The 23870-nt window shown below is 30.1% G+C and overlaps 1 protein-coding gene across 1 annotated transcript; it reads right to left on the bottom strand.

The window, feature by feature from the left end:
- Positions 1–1947: 1947 nt before the first annotated feature.
- On the bottom strand, positions 1948–22772 carry LOC107455308 (uncharacterized). The gene is made up of 5 exons (XM_016072817.4): positions 22198–22772; positions 12750–12958; positions 8304–8507; positions 7029–7197; positions 1948–4665 (listed from the first exon to the last, which is right to left on the bottom strand). The coding sequence occupies exons 3-5, from the start codon at positions 8468–8470 to the stop codon at positions 4132–4134; spliced, it is 870 nt and encodes a 289-aa protein (XP_015928303.2). The 5' UTR covers positions 8471–8507; positions 12750–12958; positions 22198–22772; the 3' UTR covers positions 1948–4131.
- Between the last annotated feature and the right edge of the window lie 1098 nt (positions 22773–23870).

Here is a 23870-nt window from a genome sequence, read left to right as displayed (position 1 = left end):
ATTTTAATATTTTTTTTTTTTTAAAAAAAGGATATGTTTGTTTTAAAAAGAAATTGCTTCAGATGACTACCACTAATTCTCAACAGTTACTTAAAGCACAAACTTGCTCCGCTTTGTATAGAAAAAAATAGCTAGCGATAGACGAACTTTAAGTTATTTTCACTTTAGTAAATTTGATTTTAAATTATTTTTCCACCACGAAACATCAAACTTACAAATCCTGATAATAATAAAACATTCACTTTTGTTGTTATCATCTCGTGGTGAGACTTTTAGAGAATTAACGAAAATGTCCCTCATTCTGGAAGGTTTAAGTTATTTTTGCTTTAGTAAATTTGATTTTAAATTATTTTTCCACCACCACACGTCAAACATGCATATCCTGAATATAAATAAAAATGCACTTTTGTGTTATCATCTCATGGTGAGACTTTTAGAGAGTTGACGAAAATGTCCCTTATTCTGGAAGGTTTAAGTTATTTTTGCTTTAGTAAATTTGATTTTAAATTATTTTTCCACCACCACGCGTCAAACATGCATATCCTGAATATAAATAAAAATGCACTTTTGTGTTATCATCTCATGGTGAGACTTTTAGAGAGTTGACGAAAATGTCCCTTATTCTGGAAGGTTTAAGTTATTTTTGCTTTAGTAAATTTGATTTTAAATTATTTTTCCACCACCACACGTCAAACATGCATATCCTGAATATAAATAAAAATGCACTTTTGTGTTATCATCTCATGGTGAGACTTTTAGAGAGTTGACGAAAATGTCCCTTATTCTGGAAGGTTTAAGTTATTTTTGCTTTAGTAAATTTGATTTTAAATTATTTTTCCACCACCACACGTCAAACATGCATATCCTGAATATAAATAAAAATGCACTTTTGTGTTATCATCTCATGGTGAGACTTTTAAAGAGTTGACGAAAATGTCCCTTATTCTGGAAGGTTTAAGTTATTTTTGCTTTAGTAAATTTGATTTTAAATTATTTTTCCACCACCACACGTCAAACATGCATATCCTGAATATAAATAAAAATGCACTTTTGTGTTATCATCTCATGGTGAGACTTTTAGAGAATTGACGAAAGTGTCCCTTATTCTGGAAGGTTTAAGTTATTTTTGCTTTAGTAAATTTGATTTTAAATTATTTTTCCATCGCGATATGCCAAACATACAAATCCTGAAAATAAAAATAAAAATCACTTTTGTTGTTGTTATCTCGTGGTGATACTTTTAGAGAGTTGACGAAAATATCCCTTATTTCGGAAGGTTTAAGTTATTTTTACTTCGGTAAATTTGATGTTAAATTATATTTCCACCACGACATGTCAAACATACAAACCCTGAAAATACAAATAAAAATCACTTTTGTTGTTGTCATCACGTGGTGAGACTTTTAGAGAGTTGACGAGAATGTCCCTTATTCTGGAAGGTTTAACTTATTTTTATTTCAGTAAGTTTGATTTTAAATTTTTTTTCCACCACAACATGTCAAACATACAAATCCTCTCATGAAAAAAATTCACTTTTTTTGTTGTCATCTCGTGGGGAGACTTTTAGAGAGTTGACGAAAATGTCCTTTATTCTGAAAGGTTTAAGCAATTTTTTGCTTTAGTTAATTTGATTTTAAATTATTTTTCACCACAACCATATCAAACATACAAATCCTGATTAAAAAAATTCATACTTGGTGTCGTCATTTCGTAGTGAGATTCGACAGAAATGTCCCTTATTCTGGAAATTTTACTATTAAATTTGTTACCAATTTATAGAAACTTTTGAAGAAAGTGGAGCATTTGGCCTCCCTGATATGATGTTCTGATTTTTAAGATAGTAATAAAACTAAAACAATACTCTTCAGCAATAAAAATTATTCCGGAATGTTGGCACCTACCTATAACCATTCAGAACTTCTACATAAAATAAACATACCTTACGAATCATAATAAAAATTTTTTTATTTAACTATCATATTTGTTTTTACAAAGTTATTCTAACAAATAAAATATTGTATACATTCAATATTTACAAAGGTAGTCACAATTTTCTCAAAATTTTATCTCTCATTTCATCAGTCCCCAAACTTATCTAATATTTCATTTGGGAACTTCATAATTGAGAAATAAACTTATTTTTAAAACAAATCATACCTTTTGCACTGCACGTTTGAATTATTTTTCATCATATTATCAATATAGTGTTACCTATTATATATTGATATCAAAAATCAATGTATAATAATGTTGATTTTCTATATTTTACAAAAATCCAGAATTTAAAAAAAATTACATTAAATAAAATTGAAAATCTTTCTGTAGAAAGACAGTTAAACATAATAACATAACACATTATAACATTATTACATTGACACGAACATACACATTTTTTTTAATAAATGTTAAAGACAATTTTTACATCTAAGCATACAGACTTATCATTTTTTTTAAAAATTTATTATATATGATACTTTAAAAATGAAGCACGCGGGTATTGAAATGAACACACACTAATATTTACTGAACTTATTATAGTTAAATTTTAGTTAATAAATAATACTTTGTATTAGCTACATTGAAATATATTTTTTCATTGACACAAACAAAAATCTGATAAAATTAAGTATATGCTTTGTATTCCATTACTTTAATCTTCACTCTCTTTGAAAGATACTATTTGAGATTTTTAAGCCGTCATATACTTTTCAAATCAAAATTAGAACAACTTAAAATATCTTACTTATATTTTTATTAAAATAGTCGAGGAAAAGTTTTATTTTTCAATCACTACTCATCTCTCACATAAGTTTATATGTGTGTTTAGTTTGCTTGGATATATGATTCCCCACCTGTGTTTGTTCTGGATTTATTTCCAATTTTAGAAATACCTTCATTGGAGTGCAAAAGCCATCAAACAAAGAACCTCCTTTCAGATTTCGTTCGTCGTTTTCATTTACAACATTCCTTGAAGATTTTCTAACATTCTAGGAAATACGAAGTATTTGTCAAATAGTTCGGTTTCTTGAAAAAAATAGATAAAACTTTTATTTTAGGCTTTATTTTATTCCCGTTATGTTTTGTTACGTAATCCAAAAGATTGTTTTTCTTCAATTTGAAATTGATTGCCGCAGCTATTACATTACCAAAACTGTCATTGCATTTAAAGTTACATTAGTTGATATTTAGTTGTAAAATTCTTAAATTACAATTTCACTAAAATGAAGGTTAGTTTTAAGTATGTGTTAAATAGCAAGTTTAGTATTACAGAATCTAATGTAAAAATATAATTTTTTATTAGTAGTTTATTACATAAATAATTCTTACTTATATTGCGTAGATACTCAAAAACGCTGATATTCAAAACATGGTAATACGGTTATATTTTAACTGAATGAATATTTTTTTCTGTCAACTAACACATTTGATTAAATAAAAAGAACCTCTACATAACTGCTGCATATCCATATTAGTATTATTTTTACTATGAATATATTATGAGAGGATATAAATGTTTTGATAATTCAAATAATGAACATGGTATTATCACCATTGTAAAGTTTTAAAAAATAATCTGTCTTCAAATGCTAATAAGTTAAACAACTGTTTAAGTTAAACAAAAACATTTTCAAAAATCTAATGAAACAGTTGCTGCCAATTGTTCAAATCATTTGAAGGTATAGTTCAGAGGGTTGAATTGTAGTTGAATTGTTTTATATGAAAAAATCGCCAGAACAATTTCCAAATACTTCATTCCAGAACTGTCTTTCTTTATGCACTATGACAAAAACTAATTTTCTAATATTGGTGTCAGGGAGGATTTTCTTACAAGTTCGATTCTGATTGAGAATTTGGACCGTTAGCAGGACCTGACTCGTTTTGTCATGGAGCATTTTCTCACATGTTTGATTCAGACGGCCTTTGAGAATTGGGACCGTTAGCAGGCCCTGACTCGTTTTGTCATGGAGCATTTTCTCACATGTTTGATTCAGACGGCCTTTGAGAATCGGGACCGTTAGCAGGCCCTGACTCGTTTTGTCATGGAGCATTTTCTCACATGTTTGATTCAGACGGCCTTTGAGAATCGGGATCGTTAAGCGGTCCCGACTCGGGCTGTCAGGGAGCATTTTGTCACATGCTCGCTCCAGTCCGTATGCTATTTTCAGAATCCGTGGATGTTTCTGTCTGTTCAAGCGCTTCTGTGGTAGTGGCTGTCTCGAATTCATCTGCACTGGCAGCAGTCGTCGTATCAGAAATGGTGGTTTTGATGCAACACTTGATGACAGTTTGCATCTTTTTGCATCGCTTCGGCGTGAAGCTTCTGCAGGCCAAATCTTCTCTATTTTCTGACAAACAACAAGATTGGATCCGCAACAGTCTTCGTTTGGAATAATCACTGCAAACTTGAATGTCAGCCTCTAAACACCTACCATTTTTCGCAGGGACGTTTTGAGAACTACTGTCGTTGGACGTTGTTTGGTTACTTTCAATAACGTCTTGATTATTTAAAGTGTCTGTAGATGAACTATTATTTGAAGTATTAAAAAATAAATTAACAATGTTGTTTCTTGAAGGATCTGTTTCATTGGTTGGAATGTCGTTTGTTTCATTGGAATGGTGAGAATGTGTACTATTTTGTTGTTCCATTCCAGTGTTTGAAGTTGCCTGCAAAGTAAGTCTTTTTAATGAGGATTTATAAGCAAAAACATAAAAAATTCAGAGTTACGATAGATATAATTCTGAACTATAGTTCGCTCATCCCGAGTTGGCACTTGGGTCTACCTCCTCGGACGAAGAATTCATTTCACGAGGGAGTAAGAGGAGAAACGCCTCCGCTCTTGAAATTGAGACAACCCTTAATGCGCTTCAAACACAAAAAGTGAATTATTTTTCCATCATTTACTTCACTTTATCCTTTGCTGTTTTATCTTTTGTTACTCTAGCTAATTAAATATATTGCAGCAAAATGTCTCAAAAAGGACAAACTATTCACTCAAAAGATAGAAATATCATCAAATTTATGAAATATTTAGTGTTAAAATAATGCACACAAAGAATGATAAACAAATATTTTTGTCATGCGATTGCCAAATAGCAACCTTTTTCAGGATTGTTCACATCATTCTCTCAAAAATAGCGAAATAATACCATCGGATACCACGCGAGGAATGCGGATCCAAGTGCCAACTCCTGGTGACCGAACTATACTTTATCTCATGGTTCATTTTTACTGTTGTTATTTTGAATATATCAATCATTAAGTGAGTTAACTATTATGAAGTCAGTGTTTAGAATTTATCAATCATTAAGTCAGTTAACAGTTTTTGGCAGTTGCTATTATGAGCAGCAGACATTGCTGTAAAATTCATGTTAAAAAAAGAAAGAAAGAAAGCAAAGCGAGCATTTGAATCAGGTTTTATTCACTAATTTGAAAAGTTACGTTATGCTGCAAAAGTTACGTATTACAAGCAGTAAATGAATTCACAATGTCTTTAAACGCGGATGGTAATTTTTTTATATTTTCTCTTATATTTAAATGCCTAAAATATTATACATTATTTTTAATATTAAAATTATGTTTAAATTTTTTTAGCGATGTACTTGAGATAATTTTTTGTATGAGTTGTATTAACTACGCTTATTTTCTCTTCACCAATTACTATAGTTTCTCTTTCTTAGTCCTACATACATGAAGTATACATTATACGAGCCGTTATGCTTGAAAGCGGAATAAGTTCAGTTAGAATAAGTTTACTTTATGCATTTATTTACGATTTTAATAATCATTGTCGCATTTTTGATGTTTAATCAAATTATAGTCTTAAAAACAGCAACCAAATTAATATTTGACGAAATTTTTATAGTAATTCAAACGCTTACCCTTAAAAGCCTTAGCTTTAGCCTTACTTATACCACCTTCCTAATGGAATTATTCCATTTTCAAAAATAATGGCGCATATACTTATATCAAACATTATCCCACATCCCATCTTAAATAATATATTATTGTGGTACCTCGAGACAATTTTAAATCCCGAAAAGGTGCCATAACTTAGAAAAGTTTGGGAAAACCTGCCCTTAGATGTTTGATATTTACTCCATTTCTTTTATCTCCATTTCCAGTTTCAGTAAAGGAGCGGTCAGAGTTCAGTTATCTCAATTTCAGTAAAGGAGATCTGATGACTATTTATACATTATCTATCTACTTTGCTATCTATCTACACCTGTGCTACTTCACGCCAACATAGCACAAAGATACATAGCAACTAAAATAAGCGTGAGCATGCGCAGTTGCTTCAAATCGTACGTATGGAAGCAAACGAAATCTCCCTATTATTGTGGTTCCACGAGACAATTTTAAATCCCGAAAGGGTGCCGTAACTTTGAACAGTTTGGGAAAACCTGCCCCAAGGTGTTTTATAACTACTCCTTCTCCTTTATCTCAGTTTCCAATTATGTTTTCTCTTTTATAAAATGTTAATTATTTTGATGTTCGCTCAGTCGCAGTCATTTTACACATTTTATGTGCTTGACCTTTCATCCTGCAATCCGAAGTAGACGAAATGTTTTACCAGGTACTGAATTTTTGAAGAGAATGGAAAGAATTACAAATTTTATCCAGACCGCAAACACCGTAAATGGACGTTGTGAATCTGATGAAAAAGAAATGGACAATACCATATATGGAAAATATAGATAATAAGTTAAGACGTTATGAAACTGAACCCTACATGAGATTTTGATTGTTTTCAAACTCAAAAGGAGGCTTGAATTCTTTTAAGATGTGTAATGTCATGAAATGGTGGTTATTTTATAGACGTTAATGAGCTGAATTTGATGTGCTGTATAAAGAGCAATTTAAAATAACAAACAATTACAATTTCTGATTTAAATGTAATCTGAGTAATCTTCCATGCTTATTTGAAAAGAGAACATTTTCAGATGCAATTGTTGAGGCATTTTTCCTGTTTTAAATTATTGAAATTTAAAGAAAATGCATAAAAAAACCAAAACATGGTTTTACTTACATTGTTTGAAGGGTCTATAACTTCATTATCTGCAAAAGAGCTATTTCCTTCACAAGTGTCGCCACATGGACTTCGAAGGTATGTAGCTATAATTGCCTTTGGTACTAGGCTATCAGCAGAAGCCATAACACTCAGTGGGTAAGGAATGAAATATGCTAACCTACCACACCTGCAATCATAAACGAATTTAATATTTTTGAAAATATCAAAAAATATCAATCTTAAACAATGTATCCAGCACTTTACCGAGTTTTTACAATAGCAAAAAAATCGTTTCATATGCGCATATGCTTAGTGTATAGTAACCTTGCTAAGTTTTTTCATCAAAAGCTCATAATCCGGCACATAGGATTGGAGTTTCGAATTTAGAGTTAGAGCTAGTGCTGTGAATTCTGGACAGTAAATGTTGACGTCAAAAATTCAATCAAGCTAAGTTATATGCTCAGAATGAATTGTGGTTCAAAATATATTCTTTATGGGAATTTTACTTACTAGCTTAGGAAACTTTACTTAAAAGCAGTCCAGTATTTTGTTCCTTAATAACTTAAGATTAGAATTTTGACAAATGCATAATGTTGCTTAGAGCTACGAATCCAGTTAAGATAACATAGTGGTTACAGTCTATTGATATTGAAACTAAGACTTTTCCATATTGCCCCTGTTAAATAAATGTATTTACCTTTCAAGAACAGATCATTACAAATTATGTCAAGTTGTTTCCCATAATTAAAATTTATTTTTTAATAAAAAGTTATTGAAAAAATATTGAGTAATTATTTGCATTTTAATTGCTATAGTCATTTCTTGACTTCTCTGCTCTTTAGGTTTAATTTATAGAGAAAATTATTAGAAATATAATGAGAATACTTCGAAGATTTAGTGTGCAGGTATATTGTCAAGAGCATGTTTTAAAAGTGAAAGTGTATTTTTTCTCTGATTAATTTTTCTCTCAATTACTAGACGCAGTTAAATTCGGAAAAAAATTCTCAATAATCTGCATAAATTATCCAATTTTTCATTATGTTGAGAATCGTTTAAAGAACGAAGCAATGAATAAGTCTTTAATAATTTAAAAGAATAATATCTCGTTAAATTAACAAAAGTTATAAAATTAAGAATCATAGAAAAAATGCAGTCAATGGCTTTGCTTTAGAACCTTTTGCCTAACACTGTTTTACTAAATTACGAATTCGGGTTTTAGGCATATACTAGGTATAAAGTCTAAAAACCAAAATAATTCAAAACATGTTATTCTGCAGAGAATGGGAACCACACCTGTCGTAGATGTAGACGTCGTCCTTTCCACCTTCCATTTTGTTCCAAACATTAACTTCATGGTTGTCTTGGAAAACGTCGAAGGAAACACGATTCTCCAGTTCTCTTCTAAGCAAAACTGCATGCTGCAGATTTGAGTTCACAATCATGAAATTGATGTCATCCATACCGTGGTTACTAAAGTGTCGCTGCAAGAACTCGAGGCTATGGAACAAATTTGAAATAACAAATTTAATGTATTCGTTTTAATCTGGCAAATACACATAAAATATTAAAACAATTCAACAAAAGAGATTCGATATATGAGACACATATCTGCGCCTAAAGTATGTAAATTGTTTTATTTAATTTTATTGCTTGTACATTTCATAAAGTAGATATAAAATGATAATAATTTAAGTAAGTATTACTTTTCTGAAAGTATAATACTACGTCCACACTTGAAATGCTTAACTGTCTTTCTAACAGATCTTGTAAATATGTGTTTGATTCACATGTGTTGATTTGCTTTGATTTGTGATGTTTGAATCATAGAGGGAAAAGCTCAAGAGTCGAACTATGCATAATCCCTCGGATTGGTATCGACATTTGCGACTCTTCGAAGGACGACTTTGCACATTTGCCACTTTATCGCCTCACGTTCTTCCACAACCTGCTTGTGCCCCATGTTGAGACAATGAGGTGATGATTATAGACCACCTCTTATTATGGACGGTCCTCAAAGAAAGGGGTATCACCATTATTGAGAGTATAATTACTTAAATCCTATACTGCAATGGTCTTTTCTTAATTTGCAAAGGAAAATAGAATAATTGTTTCATTCTTAACTTTTATGTTACAGAAAGCACCTGTTCACCATTTTATCCAGTAATATATGGTATAAATTATAGCTCAAAACTTTAACGCAATTAGCATAAAATTTTATTTTTATATTTAAGGCAGGCCTGCTTTCTACTACGCTCTTTGCAAAATATTTATAAAGTGGTAGACATTTGGTTTCAAAGCTTTCCGAATATTTGGTAATTTTGTTAATGCATTTATATGCAGTTTATATTTTATATCATTTATATGCAGTGGTATGGAAAAAATAAGTTCTAAGGAATAAAAAATAATACATTAAAACATAAACTTAGGTACTACTGGAATAAATTTATTTAGAAAACGTAAAAAAGTTAGCAGCCCTGTTTAAAGTTGCAGAGATGCCAACGGCTCTGGACGCCATGGGTGAAAGCCCTTATATAGCAAGACGGAAAAGTGAAAAACCTGGTACGTAAAACATTTCATTCCAGCATTTTTTTCGAAAAAATAAAATATCTGTAACTATCAAGATTTCTTTTATAATTCTGGCATATATATAAAACTGCTTCTTTTCCAAGATAAAGTAGATATTGTTGAAAAATTTAAAAAAAGAATAAGTAAACTCCTCCCCAAAACTAGCTATAACTGAAATGGTTTTACTACCAGCCTTTCCTCTTTTCCGTCTCGCTTTCACCCCTGCTGGACGCGCCAAAATAATTTAAAAAAAAAACGGTAAGTAACTACAAACTAAATTTTGCAAATATCTGCTTGCTTTTCAAGATGTATAGCATGACATAGCTACTAAGAAGTGGTGAATTATATAAGCCTGCGAATTATTAAGAAATAGTGGTGGATAAAAATCTACTAAATTGAATTGATAAACTACCACTTTAAAATATTTATTTGCTGTTGCAAGTTGGCATCTCTGAAGTCGTAGTAAAATGTGTGCAGAGTTGCAACGGGATGACTAAATTTGTAAATTTTTCTCCAAATTATTCAACATTAATCGTAAAAAAACTCTTATCTTTCTCGAAAAATCATTACTCTCTTGCTACTTGACAAGCATGGGTTTTCAGCCCTCGTATAGTATACAACTGAAAGTAATTTGATAGGACTTAGACTGAAGTTGTGTTCGAAATCGATGTCCGCGAAGCGGACACTCTACTCCTTCATTATATAGTAGAGCCCGCAGGCGCCTGTTGTACTGTCGTTATTGATTTGATGGATGTTTTTCATTTAAATATGAATAATTTAAAACGTAAGTATAAAGTGCTAGTCTCAATTGAATAATAAAAAAGAGATAATAAATATACAAAAATTAATATAGTTACCAGCACTTCTTACAATTTTAGTTGTTTGCAGCATCACCGAAAGTGAATGCGAAATATGTTTTTGATTTAAGTATGAATAAATTGAAATGCTACTCATAGTGTTATTTATCATTAAGAGATAATAAATAAATAGATAATAAATAAATAGATAATAAATAAACAAAAATTAATTTAGTTTCTACCACTTTTGACATTTTTTGTCACCTGTGACATTCTTGAGTATACTTTCTTTTTATTTCTAGGATTAATAAATTTAATTTTGAATGTGATTCTGACCCAAAATATATAAACAAATTAAAACATACATACAAAAAACATTACAATCATACGATAGTGCAAAATTTTTAATTAATTTTTTTTAAGACCATACGAATTCTGTTTCAGCTTGTACAAAATAAAAATATTTTTCTACTTTTGGCTGTAATTCAATTTTCATTTTTTTCTTTTACTGCCATGTGGGAAAACCACCTCCCAAAACACGAAAAATTTTGCAAGCATGCATATAGCTTCTAATTTAATATTTAATTATCGAATACAATTTTTTTACTGAAAGCACTTTATTGCTAAGATTGAGATTTATACAGTCCTTTAAAGATTTGAAAAAGTTATTTTGATATTCTAATAAAGAAGTTTCATTTTTTAATTAGCTTTCACTTTAATGATTCTTTGCTTCATAATTCGTTTTGGTGATGAATTTAAGTATAGTGGTGAACACAAACTTGGAGTACAATTTATTTTCTTAATTTTAGCACTTTGTGAGATTTGAAAATATATTAATTAATATTAAATTCATATTAAAATAGTAATTGTAATTCATATTAAGGAATGGATGAATCTATAATTATTAATTCTGTTCATTCTTTGTATATTCAACAAAACACACATTCTTAAGGCCTAAAGGATAAACAGTGGTTATAATAATTATAGGTAATTTGAAGTTTAAAAAATGTATAAAACATTTTTATATGTACTTTTGTCTAATTCTTTTAAAAAACCTAAATGAAAACAATTTCGGTCTATCTCGAACATAAGCCATTAATACCAAGCAGACAAAGTGAGATATAAACATCTATTTGTAGAAGTGATGATATATATTTGTTTACATGAAGTGTAAACAAATATATATTATCACTTTGTTATACATATATTTGTTTATATATATATTATCACAGTTGTTTACATGATTTCTTACTGTAACTAGGAACTTTAGCTTTAAAACGTAAATTGTGTGCGTTTACACTTTAAATCCAAATCTAAATATTTATATTATTAATGTATTATAGTAATCAACACATACACATAAGTTTCTCGTTTCTGCAAAATAGATCCCAATAAAAAAATACTTGTGCTTTTACAATTTTTTAATTTTTTTTTTTGGAAAAAGGAAGCTTTTTTTAAAGAACACAGAGTAATTTTGCTCAAAAAATTAACGGACACACTGAATAATTTACGATCAAATAATCGGATTTTCATGTTCTAGGTCTCAATCGTAATAGCTTGAGGGGGTGGACTCAAATATGCTGATTAATTAGAGAAACGATACTTTAAGTTACGAAATCAGACACAAAAGCATAACTTTCTTTGAACAAAAATGCCGTTCTTTCGTTCGTTTAACATTGTAAAAGTCGTATTTTTAAATTCGATCTCTCAGCCCGATGTAATTGACCGATTTCGCTCAAATTTCGTATATTGCAATTTATTTAAAATTACATTGTTCAAAAAGATACAAAAAAGTTTATACCTTGCATTTCAAAATTTGTTCAACTATTGTTAAATAAAGTAATAGAAAATAATTTTTATATACTAAAAGTTACATTTTGTATAGAATTATCTATAAATAAATAAATTTCATAACTGTGGGAATTTTTTTATAATTAGCTAAAAATGTTCGCGAGATATGGTGAAGTAAGTAAAAAGTAATATTAGTGTTAATGGTTTCAAACTTAGCATCGCTTTCCTGACTAAACTATGGACATCGCATTTCCCAGATTGCGGCTACCACTATATTTTGAGGGCAACAGGAATCCGTTGAAAAAAGAAAGGTATATTCAGAGAAAGTACGTTTTTGTGTCTGATTTCGTAATTTAAAATATTGTCTCTTCTAATTGATTATCCTATTTGGGGTCGCCCTCTCGAACCATTAGGATTGAGTACTTGAACGTGAAGATCGTTAGATCAGAAATGAAATTTTTCCCGTTTTCTACCTTGATCCGTATCTTATTTTATTCAGTGTACATATGAGCTAAAATACTACTGCCTTCTGTATAAAGAATACTGTTTTGTATTATATATATATATATAGTAATGGAAAACTTACCTTCGAGCCTGCAGCAGACAGAACTGTCAAGAAGCTTGTAGCAATGCAAGTACAGTCACGTTTCCTTTAGATTCCACCAATGGCTGACGGCCATCGATGGACCATAAAGGAGGCTGTTCACATTTAGGTGGTCTTGCTGCTGCTACTGCCAACATTAAAGTGATGATGGGCCCAAGGACCCAATGGTGGGCCCCCATTTCTTTTAGACCCTAAAAGAGACGTTCAAATGTAAGCACACATTGAATACTTCCGTTCATGCATACAGTGCAGATTATTTTTCAGACTAGTCATTTAGTGTTCAGCTTTCCTGTATTCCGAACAAACAATTTCTTTTGACTTCATTTAGTATACGACTTTTCCTCATATTTCCCTTAGACAAACTATTACTGTGGGAAAACTATTCTTAAGGAAATATTATACTTACATTTTTAATCAAGTAAACATTTGAACATGAGATTCGTTAATGTGCACGTGCGTCAGCGAGCAGTTTTGTAAAAGGTAGTTTATAAGTAACTCAATAATACATTCGTATTGCTTAATAAAAACATTTGTATTTCAATTCTCATACTCATATGTGTTGGTTATCTTAGCATCAGCCCTGCTAGGGGCTCCAACTAATTCATCTGAGTGGAAATAAATAATAAATCGCCGAAGCGCAACTGAAAGGTGAAAGTTGGGGTTCAGTATCTTTTACTGAGAGAAAATTAAAATGAAGTAGTGAGATTGTACAAACAAGTTTGAGAGAGATAAGAGGTTTTGTGGCAGACTGCCTCGCCTCCCTTCGAGGTATTCCCCCCGAGCTTCTCAGGTGCACAGTAGCCACATAGCCCCAGGGAAAAGGAGAAATACAAAATAAATGCGCAAAATTATTTACAAGTATTTACAGCTATTTACAAAATTTACGGGACAAAACTCCGTCGGATAGGAAAAAGGCGGTTGCCGGGCTATATTTTATGTTGTCTTTGATGAGCTCAAAATCGACATTTTTAAAGTAATTGCACGTATGACAAGAGAGTGCATCTCTGAAGAAACTTGCACATAGTTCAGCTATGTGCTCATCTATTTTGTTGATTTTTAACTCTCGTCTTAGATCTTTCATTCTCATGGATCTGGGGGCTCCTGTGATACATCTGAGGAATTTATTTTGAGTAATCTCCAGTTTCTTTTTTTGACTAACAGTGGTTGTGCTCCAGTATTTCAATTATTTTATTGACGTGGATGACACAGGCGACTATAAATATAAAAAGTGGTAACAACTCAATTTACTTTTATTTATTTATTTACTTTCTTTTTAATTATACAATCATAACTACCACTATAACTTATCACAACTTTAAATCAACAATTTTTCAGAAGCGCCAATTAATCCGGCTTCAAAAAAATATTTTTTAAAAGCGGTAGGAACTACAAACTAAAATGTGGCTGATAATTTTGATAATTTTTTACACAGCTCAACATGCTTAACTATACTCTCATACTCATATGTCGTAGTTATCTTAACATCAGTCCCGCGAGGGGCTCTAACTAATTCATCTGAGTGGGAATGCATGATAAATCGCCGAAGCGCAATTGAATGGTGAAGGTTGGGGTTCAGTAACATTTACTGAGTGAAAATTAAAATAAAATAGTGAGATTTATGCAAACAAATTTACGAGAGAGAAGAGGTTTTATGTTTAACTAAAATAAAGTGGAGTATCAATTAAGTCATTGGATCATTTAGAAAAAGTGGTTACTTGAAGTCCTGCAAATAGAGTTTACTAAACAAAGAATCATACATTAAAAGACTACCACTGGAAAATATTTTTACACCGTCCGGAGCAAGTTGGCATCTCTGCATTCACTTTCAATAGTTAACTAAAAAAATATGCTCTAAAAAGTTGCACATTTTACTCACTTTTAATCAAATTTTGAATTTTAGTCGCTTCTATAAACTTTGTATTTACGATAAAAATTTTGAAAAGATACAAATTTATGAAATCTTTTCTTAATCTAAATTAGAAGCAGACAGACAAAATTGATTTATTAAGTCTGGCACTATTTAAATCGTTTTGATACTGTAATATAGTTACGTTTTATACGTTTTGATTCTGTATAAATAAACACAAAGAATTGGCTTGTTAAATAAGCCATTTTAGACAAAAATATCAATTTTTAATTGAACCAATTCTACAATAATTAAGATATAGTATATTAGTAGCATTTGATGTTTTTGAAATAATAAAATTTTATATCAAAAGCTAATATAAAACTTCAGCTAGCTACGTTTATGTTCACAAATTGAAATTTTAGAAAAATAAGGATTTGGAACAAACACTGGTATCTACTTATGACTAGTCTTGTTAATTCGCATACCGCCAAAAAACGATTCAAGGGCAACCTGAGCTCCCCGTTCACTTAATAGAAATTTAATAGGTATTTATCGCTTAAATTGGCTAGAATTCGGTGATTAAAATTCCGGTATTTAATTAAAACGTTATTAAGAAACACGAATTTTGAACTAATCACTTTTTGATCCGATCACTCGGCTACAAATCTCTTTTAAATCCACATCGTTTTTCGATAATTTTTTCGTCATAGTCTTTTTGTTTCTACATAGTTTTCCAAGTGCCAATTTTTAATACAATGTTATTACGGCAGCCGTGTTTCGAATTTGATTAATCACTTTTTGATTTGATCAGACTTGATTGAATAGTTAATCCACGTCGATTTTCGACTGTTTACTCGGCAGCTATGTTTCGTTTTTACGGTTCTTTTCTGATTTCTCAAATAACAATATTTTTGACACAATTATATTACACAAAAATTTGAAATTTTGAATAATCCTTTTTTTTTTAACGAGCCATGAACGCCGCTATGCCATCGTCAATCAACTTCAGTTTCCAATCTATCTCTTTTTTTTCCACTACAATTTACAGTTATCCTTCTTTTTTCGACTATTTCTGCATCAGTTTTAAAATTTCGATATTTAAAGTATGATATTTTTACTGCCGATGAATTAGAGATGAGTTTTGGATTGCTCAATTTGAGTAGGCTGCAATTTCATGTGGGTTTTATAGATCACTTTTCCAATGATTTTAATACATTTATTACAATACAACATTATTTCAATACGCAAACTTTTCAAAAGGCGAGGATTTCGAAATTTTTAAAATTTATTCGTAAAAAGCGATAATTCATTACAGTGAATGATTTTAACACACTTGAATAGTACAGGTTCCTAAAGAAGGGCACCGTTTTTTGTGAAATATTACATCCTGTGCTCTTTTTTAAGTTTAAGAATGAACTTTAAAGTTTATATGTACAATTATGTTCAGTAGTCCTGGATTCTCAGACTCTTAAAAGGCAAGAAAGTAATATAGCAAGCATAATTTATATAAGGTGAAAATTCTAAGGTTGAAACTGAATTTATGACTTCTTGTAAGAAAAGTTTTTTTGATAACTTAAGAGTCTAAAAGTGACAAAAAACTTTAAGAATGACACAAGCTTTGAAGGCAAGTTTTTAAGAGTGACACAAAGCTTTCAGAACTGTGTCACAATAACCCAAAATAACGTTCATTAATTAATCTTTCAAGTTACAGCCAAAAATGCATATTAATAAAATAGAAATTTAATTCCTGAAACAAAAATTTTTGAATCTTGTATGTAGTCAAATGTATCAAATTTAATGAATAATTTTGATGTCATGAAGAGAAACCTACAGAGATATCTTTCGCGTGAAAATTGTATAAAACAGCGTTATTTGAACTTTAATAGCAATATAAATATTTAATATTAATCATTCAGTTATCGTATCATTTTAAAATGAACCTCAGTAATAATATTGCTTCATTTTTTGCTTAACAAAATGAATTGCGACGTGCTAGCATGAACCCTCCCTGACAGCAACATAGCTTGAGCTCTCATTGGATAAATATTCATAAATCATGGTTCAATAAAAGTTCAAAAGGCCGTTATTTTCCGACATTGATCCTATATAGAATTGTATGATCCATCTGATATTTTACAGCCACTTTACAACCAATATCGGCCTTATATTGAATTATCAGATTCACCCGATAATTTATATTCATTATTCAGGTATAGGCCTTATATTCAGGTATAGGCCTTATACAAAAATTTAAAGCGTGATAACGAAACTACTTCGTTTCCTTTTTGTTTTATTAAAGAAATTAGCCATTCGTGATTACTACAAATTTTAAATTAAAGTTAACTTTTAAATTGAAGCTGTAGTTATAGAGACCAGTTTGCTCCAACATTTATGAAACCTTGCTTAGCATTTCTTTAAAACTTTAGTCTCTATCACTTGTAATACAGTTTTTGCAAAAATTGCCCAGCTACCACAAGGTCGCTAAACCCAATATGTTTTTTAACTAATGTATTTTATATTTTCATGGTGTATGGGATATGGGCAGCTGCGCGCCCCAGGAGCCCAGTTTTTTATAAATAAAGCAAGCAAAAATTGCTCGCTTGCAATGTGTTAATGTATGTCTAGTCCTAGTGTTTTGATTTTATTGGGCGCCTGTGCCGCAAAGCGACCCCTATCCCATTCATATGGAATTCTAGCACTGTTTTGGTTGAGCATTGAGGTAAGCAGGCAGTGGAGTTGCTTTTATGAATGTTTCAAGCACTTTGCTCGAATAACTAAAACGGAATCAGAAAATAAAATGAGCAGCTTGCTCCAACTTGTGTTTGTCTGATTTTGGAGTTGTTTAGACCTGTATCAGCATGAGGAAAAGTTATTTTCAGAAAGGTTGATGAAATTATTTGTTTTCATAGTTATGATATGAGGCGTTGGAGGGCTAATGTATGTCTAAGATTGTATAAAAACATTTTAATAAGTTTTAGAACAATAAATAGTTTTAGATAGCTATTGAAGAAAATTAATTATTTTCTTTTTCCCTATTAGAAATAAGCAGTTTCATGCAGAACGAGCTTGTTCGTTGCGCCACGGGGGTCACCGGTGACCGACGAAGCCAAGATTATCAGAAACTCATAACTCGATCAAATTTTTATTTTTTTTATATTATTATCGTTATTAAAATGGTTTAGATAAAGAAATTAATGCAATATAGAACACACAAAAATAGTTTTATTTATTTACACAGCGATGCCAACTTGCTTCGGACAGCTAATAAATATTATCAAGTGATAGTTTATTAATTGTGATTCTTGGTTTAATAAATTCAATTTAGTAGATTTTTATCCATCACTATTTTTAAACAATTCGTAGACTTATACAATTCACCACATTATCATAAATGTCATGCTAAACCTATTAAAAACTAGGAAAATCTGTTCAATATTTGCAAATTTAGTTTGTAGTTATTTACTGTTTGTCCAGACAAAATTGGCATGGGGCATTCAACGTGTTAACTAAACAGTGTGCATGAAAGACAAAATATTGTGAACCGGGAACACTGAAATTACATGTTCAACCTATTAAGCTCTCTCTTTTTTGTTTTATTCGTAAAAGAATCTACATTCCTCCTTAATGCAGGGTTGCCAACTTCCTATGCTTTTTGAGAAAAAATTTTCTATTGGGGGCCAAATTTATGCTTTAATGTATAACACTTTATTTTGAAAATTTGATTTAGAGTTATTTTACACACCACTATATGTAAATTATATAAATGCACATAAAATTGCCAGTGCAGAAAGAATGCAAAGTTAGTAATCGAAACGTTATGTCTAAACTGCAAATTAGCATCAGTTTTTTTTTTTTAATGTCTAGAAAACAGTCATCCTCCGGAGACCTGTTTTCTAGACATTCTCAGAGATGCCAACTACTCCAGACACGCCAAAATAATTATTAAAAAAAACGGTAAATAACTACTACAAAGTAAATTTTGCAAATATTTGCCTATTTTTGCTTGCGTTTTAAAAGGTATAACATGACATAAGTGCTATAAATATATAAGTGCCATAAATTGGTGAATTAAATAAACCTAAAAATTATTTAGAAATAGTGGTGGATAAAAATCTACTAAATTGAATTTATTAAACCAAGAATCACAATTGATAAACTACCACTTTAAAATATATAGGAGCAAGTTGGCATCTCTGCATTCTATATAACCTGACAAAATGTCTAGGTAGTAACCTAAGTGTAAAGTCTTAATTATTTATTAGCATATCTGTCAACTACTACACTTCTTGCAAAATGTTTAGGTAGAGAATTAAAAGTTAAATCTTCTCAAAAGACTGGTAATGTGGTGCTTACAATTTACAACCCTCATCACATATATATCAGAAAAAGGTGACGTTTATATTAACTTTTGAATCATTTATATGTAGTGGTAAAGAAACAACTTTTAAACAAATTTACGAAACAAAATATAAAACTTTAACATGTCTACCAACTTCTGCGCGTTTCGCAAAATATCTTATAGATGATGGGTAGACATTTAAAACCCAATTCTTTTGGAATATTTGGTTATCTTGCCAACAGTTAAAAAGCCTCACCAGGGACAGGGTTCCCGCGGTCCTTGAAAAATTTTAGTAGTGGTAGTAAATTTAGGTTTACTCTCTAATAAACCACGTCGTTTTTAAGTAGCTTAGAATCTGGAATTTTTCTGAGTCTATACTTTCTTTGGAAAACAATTTTTAGTGGTAGTTACACGTAAATAATATTATCGACATTTGTTTAATTTTTGTTACCACTTTTTAAAATTTACAATATCCGCGGGAACCATGGAAAGAGCTAAAACAAAGTGGCGTTGCATTACCAGCTTTTAAATACTTTGTATGTAGTAGTGTGGAAAATAAGTTTAAATTAATAAAAGATAATAAATTAAAAAAATAAACTTAGCTACCACTAGAATAAAATTTTACAAAAAGCGTAAGAAGTTGGAAGCCCTGCATATGGTAAGTCTTTATTATAACGTAATTCTATAATATCACCTTATTAGGACGCTACATTTTAAGGTGAATTTATTTAAATTTGTGCTGAAATTTAATAACCGCTTTACAATTATCATTTTTAGAGAAAATTATATTAGACTTTTATAAATTACAGTTTTGGATATTCGTAATAGGATGTAATATCCAAATCTACCAAGTGTAGCAGACATTTTCTTTCAGGTAAGGAAGAGTTTGCTAATTTTTTTCATGCCGAAAATATCAATTTAAATAACTAAGAAATTTTGTGGGAGGGAAATACATTATATAACTGCTTATATTCGATACTCCATGATATATACTATCTATCTTATAATTTTTATGAAGGAGATTTATCCTGAATATGGTCTAAGGTGCAACACGGTTTTGTACATTGGACTACGATATGCTGCACCTTGGAAGTTACTACTTAGATAATACCCATTAGGAGTTATTTTCATTTAAACTTGTTAGTTGATTGAACCGGGATATTCATGCATTAAAATTTATTTTTAATATTACCTAAGTAAGGTGAAAAAATTAATAATTAAATATTGGAGTTTGAAGTTCCAAAAAAAATTATAAACTATCATGATGAATCAATAATTTAAAAAAAATATATGTGGATGAGATCTATGGCTGACACTGGACTTGCCATTTAGGCCGCGTCTACCACCGGTGACTGACACTGAAATTACATTTAGGCTGCGTCTACCACCGCTAGCCGACACTGATCTTTCACATAGGCCGCGAAAAACGGCTGGCTGACAGCGTATAACATGATATAGAATTATAAAATTTACACTCTTTTATGGAATTGCAGAAAATTTATTCAAAATTTACTTAATTATTGTGATTCTTGGTTTAATAAATTCAATTTAGTAGATTTTTATCCACCAGTATTTTTAAACAATTCGTAGTCTGATATAATTCACCACTTTTGTCAGATATGTCATGAAAAACCATCTAAAAAAATAGCAAAATCGGTCTAATATTTGCTAATTTAGTTTGCAGTTAATTACAGTTTGGCAAGACGGGCAAGCCATGTAAAATTAGCGTGGCGTTCAACATGTTAACTTTTAGATGTCCTAATAATTTTTATTTTAGAATAGTTCTCTCATACTAAATTGTTGTTTTACTACCACTTTGTAAAATCTGCCGTTATTAAGCAGGCCTGCCAACTGTTATTCTTTTTGCAATATATTTTAAAGATTGGTACACTTTGAAAAATGAAAGCTTTAATATTTTTCGGTTATTTTGTCAACAATTTAAAAGCATATCAGCCAACTTTTTCGCATTTATCGTAAAATCTTTTTCTATATTTAAAGTGGTAGTAAAGTGTATGCTTTCTATGCATTCCTTGCATTTATAAACTTAATTTATAATCTTTCTAATCACCACTATTTTTAAAAAAAATAGAGAATATATATGGATAAGTAATACTGCTGTGCATACCTGCCAACTTTTACACATTTGGCGTAAAATTTTATTTCTATCTTTAAAGTGGTAGTAAACTGCATGCTTTCATTACATTTATAAACTTAATTTTTAATCTTTTTGACCACCACTATTTTTAATATAATTAAGCATATATATGAATATGTAATACTGTCTTGGAAGTTTGCATAAGCTTTTCCAAAATACAGTTTATATTTCTGTCTAAAATTGTTATTTAAATAACATTTTACTACCACTGGGCAAAATCATCCTCGAAGGGATTAAAAGTTGGCAGGTATGCTGCTGTGTTAGTCGTATAAGCTGTTTCAAAATACAGCATATGTTTCTGCCCCAAATCGTAGTTCAAATTCCATTTTACTACCTATGGCGAAATTTATGTAAAAGCCTCTCCAGGAATTAGCTGGGCAGAGATGTATATTTTAAAGTGGTAGTTTATCAATTGTGATTTTTATTCACCACTATTTCTAAATAATTCGCAGGCTTATATAATTCACCAGTATTATATCATGCTATACCTTTTAAGAAGCAAGCAAAAATAGACAAATATTTGCAAAATTCACTTTGTAGTTATTCACCGTTTTTTTTTAAAAATTATTTTGGCGTGTCCGGAGCACTTGGCATACGTGGCTGCGTGAGAGTGGCGTTGCATATGAGCATTTAAATCATTTATATATAGTGGTATGGAAAATGAGTGTAGATGAATAAAAAATAATAGATACATTTACACATAAACATAGCTACCACTAGGATAAATTGTTACAAAAAGCGTAGAAAGTTGGCGGCTCTAATTAAGTAGTAATTATTTGAAAAATTGCATTCCTATCAAAAATTAATTACAATGAAATGTTTTAACTACCAGTCTCTTCTTATCCGTATAGGCAGCACACCTAACAAATTTGAATAGTTTATTTATCACAATGAGCAAAGCTTTTTTTTTTTTAAATAAAAAAATAAGTCTTAATGTAGAAAGCTAATCAACAGCTGCCATTGCGTAGTTACAACTAAGGAAATGTTTTCTTCAACTACCATTAAAGTAGATGCATTTGTGTAAATATTAAAGAATTAGACAGGACTCTTCATAAATTTAATATAAATAAAATATTTTTTGACTTACTTGATTTTTATATGTACTATTATCCTTATGCTTTACAAAATAACCTTAGCAACTTCTCCACTCAATTCTCTTATGATTGTGAAAGGGAAATCTGATATGGAAGAGACGCTGAGCCACATCATGTGACTAAATTTGACCCCAACTTGACGACAGCTCTGTGACTTATCAAGAGTTATATTACTTTGACCTCTACTTTCGGAGTACGAAGCTATTAGAAAACAATTCTCTGGCGGCTTTTCAGAACATTTCGAAACATATTTACGAAAACTATTTGTATATTAAAACAGCACGCAGCAACGACCAACATTATTTATTATAACCATTCGATAACATTCTAAGAAAACATATTTTTGACGACAGAGCTGTTAATGATATTATATATGCCATTCCACGTTTCAAACAATTTTAAAATAGTGCACTTCATAAAAAAATAAAATTTCGTCATAGCATTGTGAGAATAATGATTTTTAAAAATGTTATAGAAAATAAAAGCTTTAAAAAATAAATTTCATTAAAGAGCGACAAAGAGTTAGTTTTCAAACTTCTCTAAAATTAAATAATATTAATCGACTCTCTTAATAAATTTCATTACTTGTTTTTTTTCGAGAAAAAGTTTAATATCGTTCACCTTTACATAACTACTAATTGTTAAAGGAAGTAATTAGGAATTAGAAGAAGTATTACTAATTAGAAGAGGAAAGAAATTAACAAAATTCTCGCAATTTACGAGAATTTGCAGTGTATAAGGACAAATTTGTCATTTTGAATCATACTAGTGTTTTGCAGATATAAGAAATATCTTTTTAATAAAAAATAAAAAATCCTCAATTATAATATAACTATTATTTTTGGTGATGCTTTTTCGTTTGGATTTTATTATTTATAATTGAATAAAATATGATTAATATAATGAATAATATATAAGAAGAATAAAAAATATATAATATATTATATAAAATAATAATAACCTAATTTATGAAACAGTAAGTATAATTTTTAACGTTCATAATTGACGAAAAATAGTAGCTTTGGCTGAGCAACGGAACATTTATAAATACATGCATTTTCTTTGCAAATTTCAAATAGTTTCGAATAAAATAATATCCATAAAATTTATTTTTCTTTCATCATCCTCTTGGGTTGTAAATCAAGCATAATGTATAAGCAAGTGCATAATAGGTTGATTATATAATCATAAGCTAGTGATTGTCATAAAAATAAATGTTTTTTATTTTTATTTAGAAAATGATTTTGAGAGTTTTTCATTACTAAATATATTTTAAAAGTCTCATTTTCTTTTCGCAGATATGGTGAGTAATCACAGAGCTCCCAATGGCTGTCAACAGTATTCAAGTAGTAGTAAGCTTATCATCAGAACAAATGGAAATTTCCTCGATGTACTAACCACTTAAGTTTTAATACTTTTCATCGAATTGATATCTGATTGAAGTTGATATGTTTGTGCTGCCGAATTATAGTGCTGATCTGAAATATTTTTATGACTTGATTACAATTCACACAATTTGAACAGGAAACACAATTTGTACAGGGTTTCCATAGATTGGAAAAAATAAATGAGAGGAATCTAAGATTTTTAAAGTGAAAAATACTTAAATTTATCTTTAATTTGAGAATTACGAAATTATTCCCAAATTATTTTCTGCACCCGTATG

This window comes from Parasteatoda tepidariorum, chromosome 3 (genome assembly GCF_982258835.1).
Source record: "Parasteatoda tepidariorum strain Cologne lab strain chromosome 3, Ptep-v5.0, whole genome shotgun sequence".
Lineage (NCBI taxonomy): Eukaryota > Metazoa > Arthropoda > Arachnida > Araneae > Theridiidae > Parasteatoda > Parasteatoda tepidariorum.
This window is presented reverse-complemented; position numbering and strand designations above follow the sequence as displayed.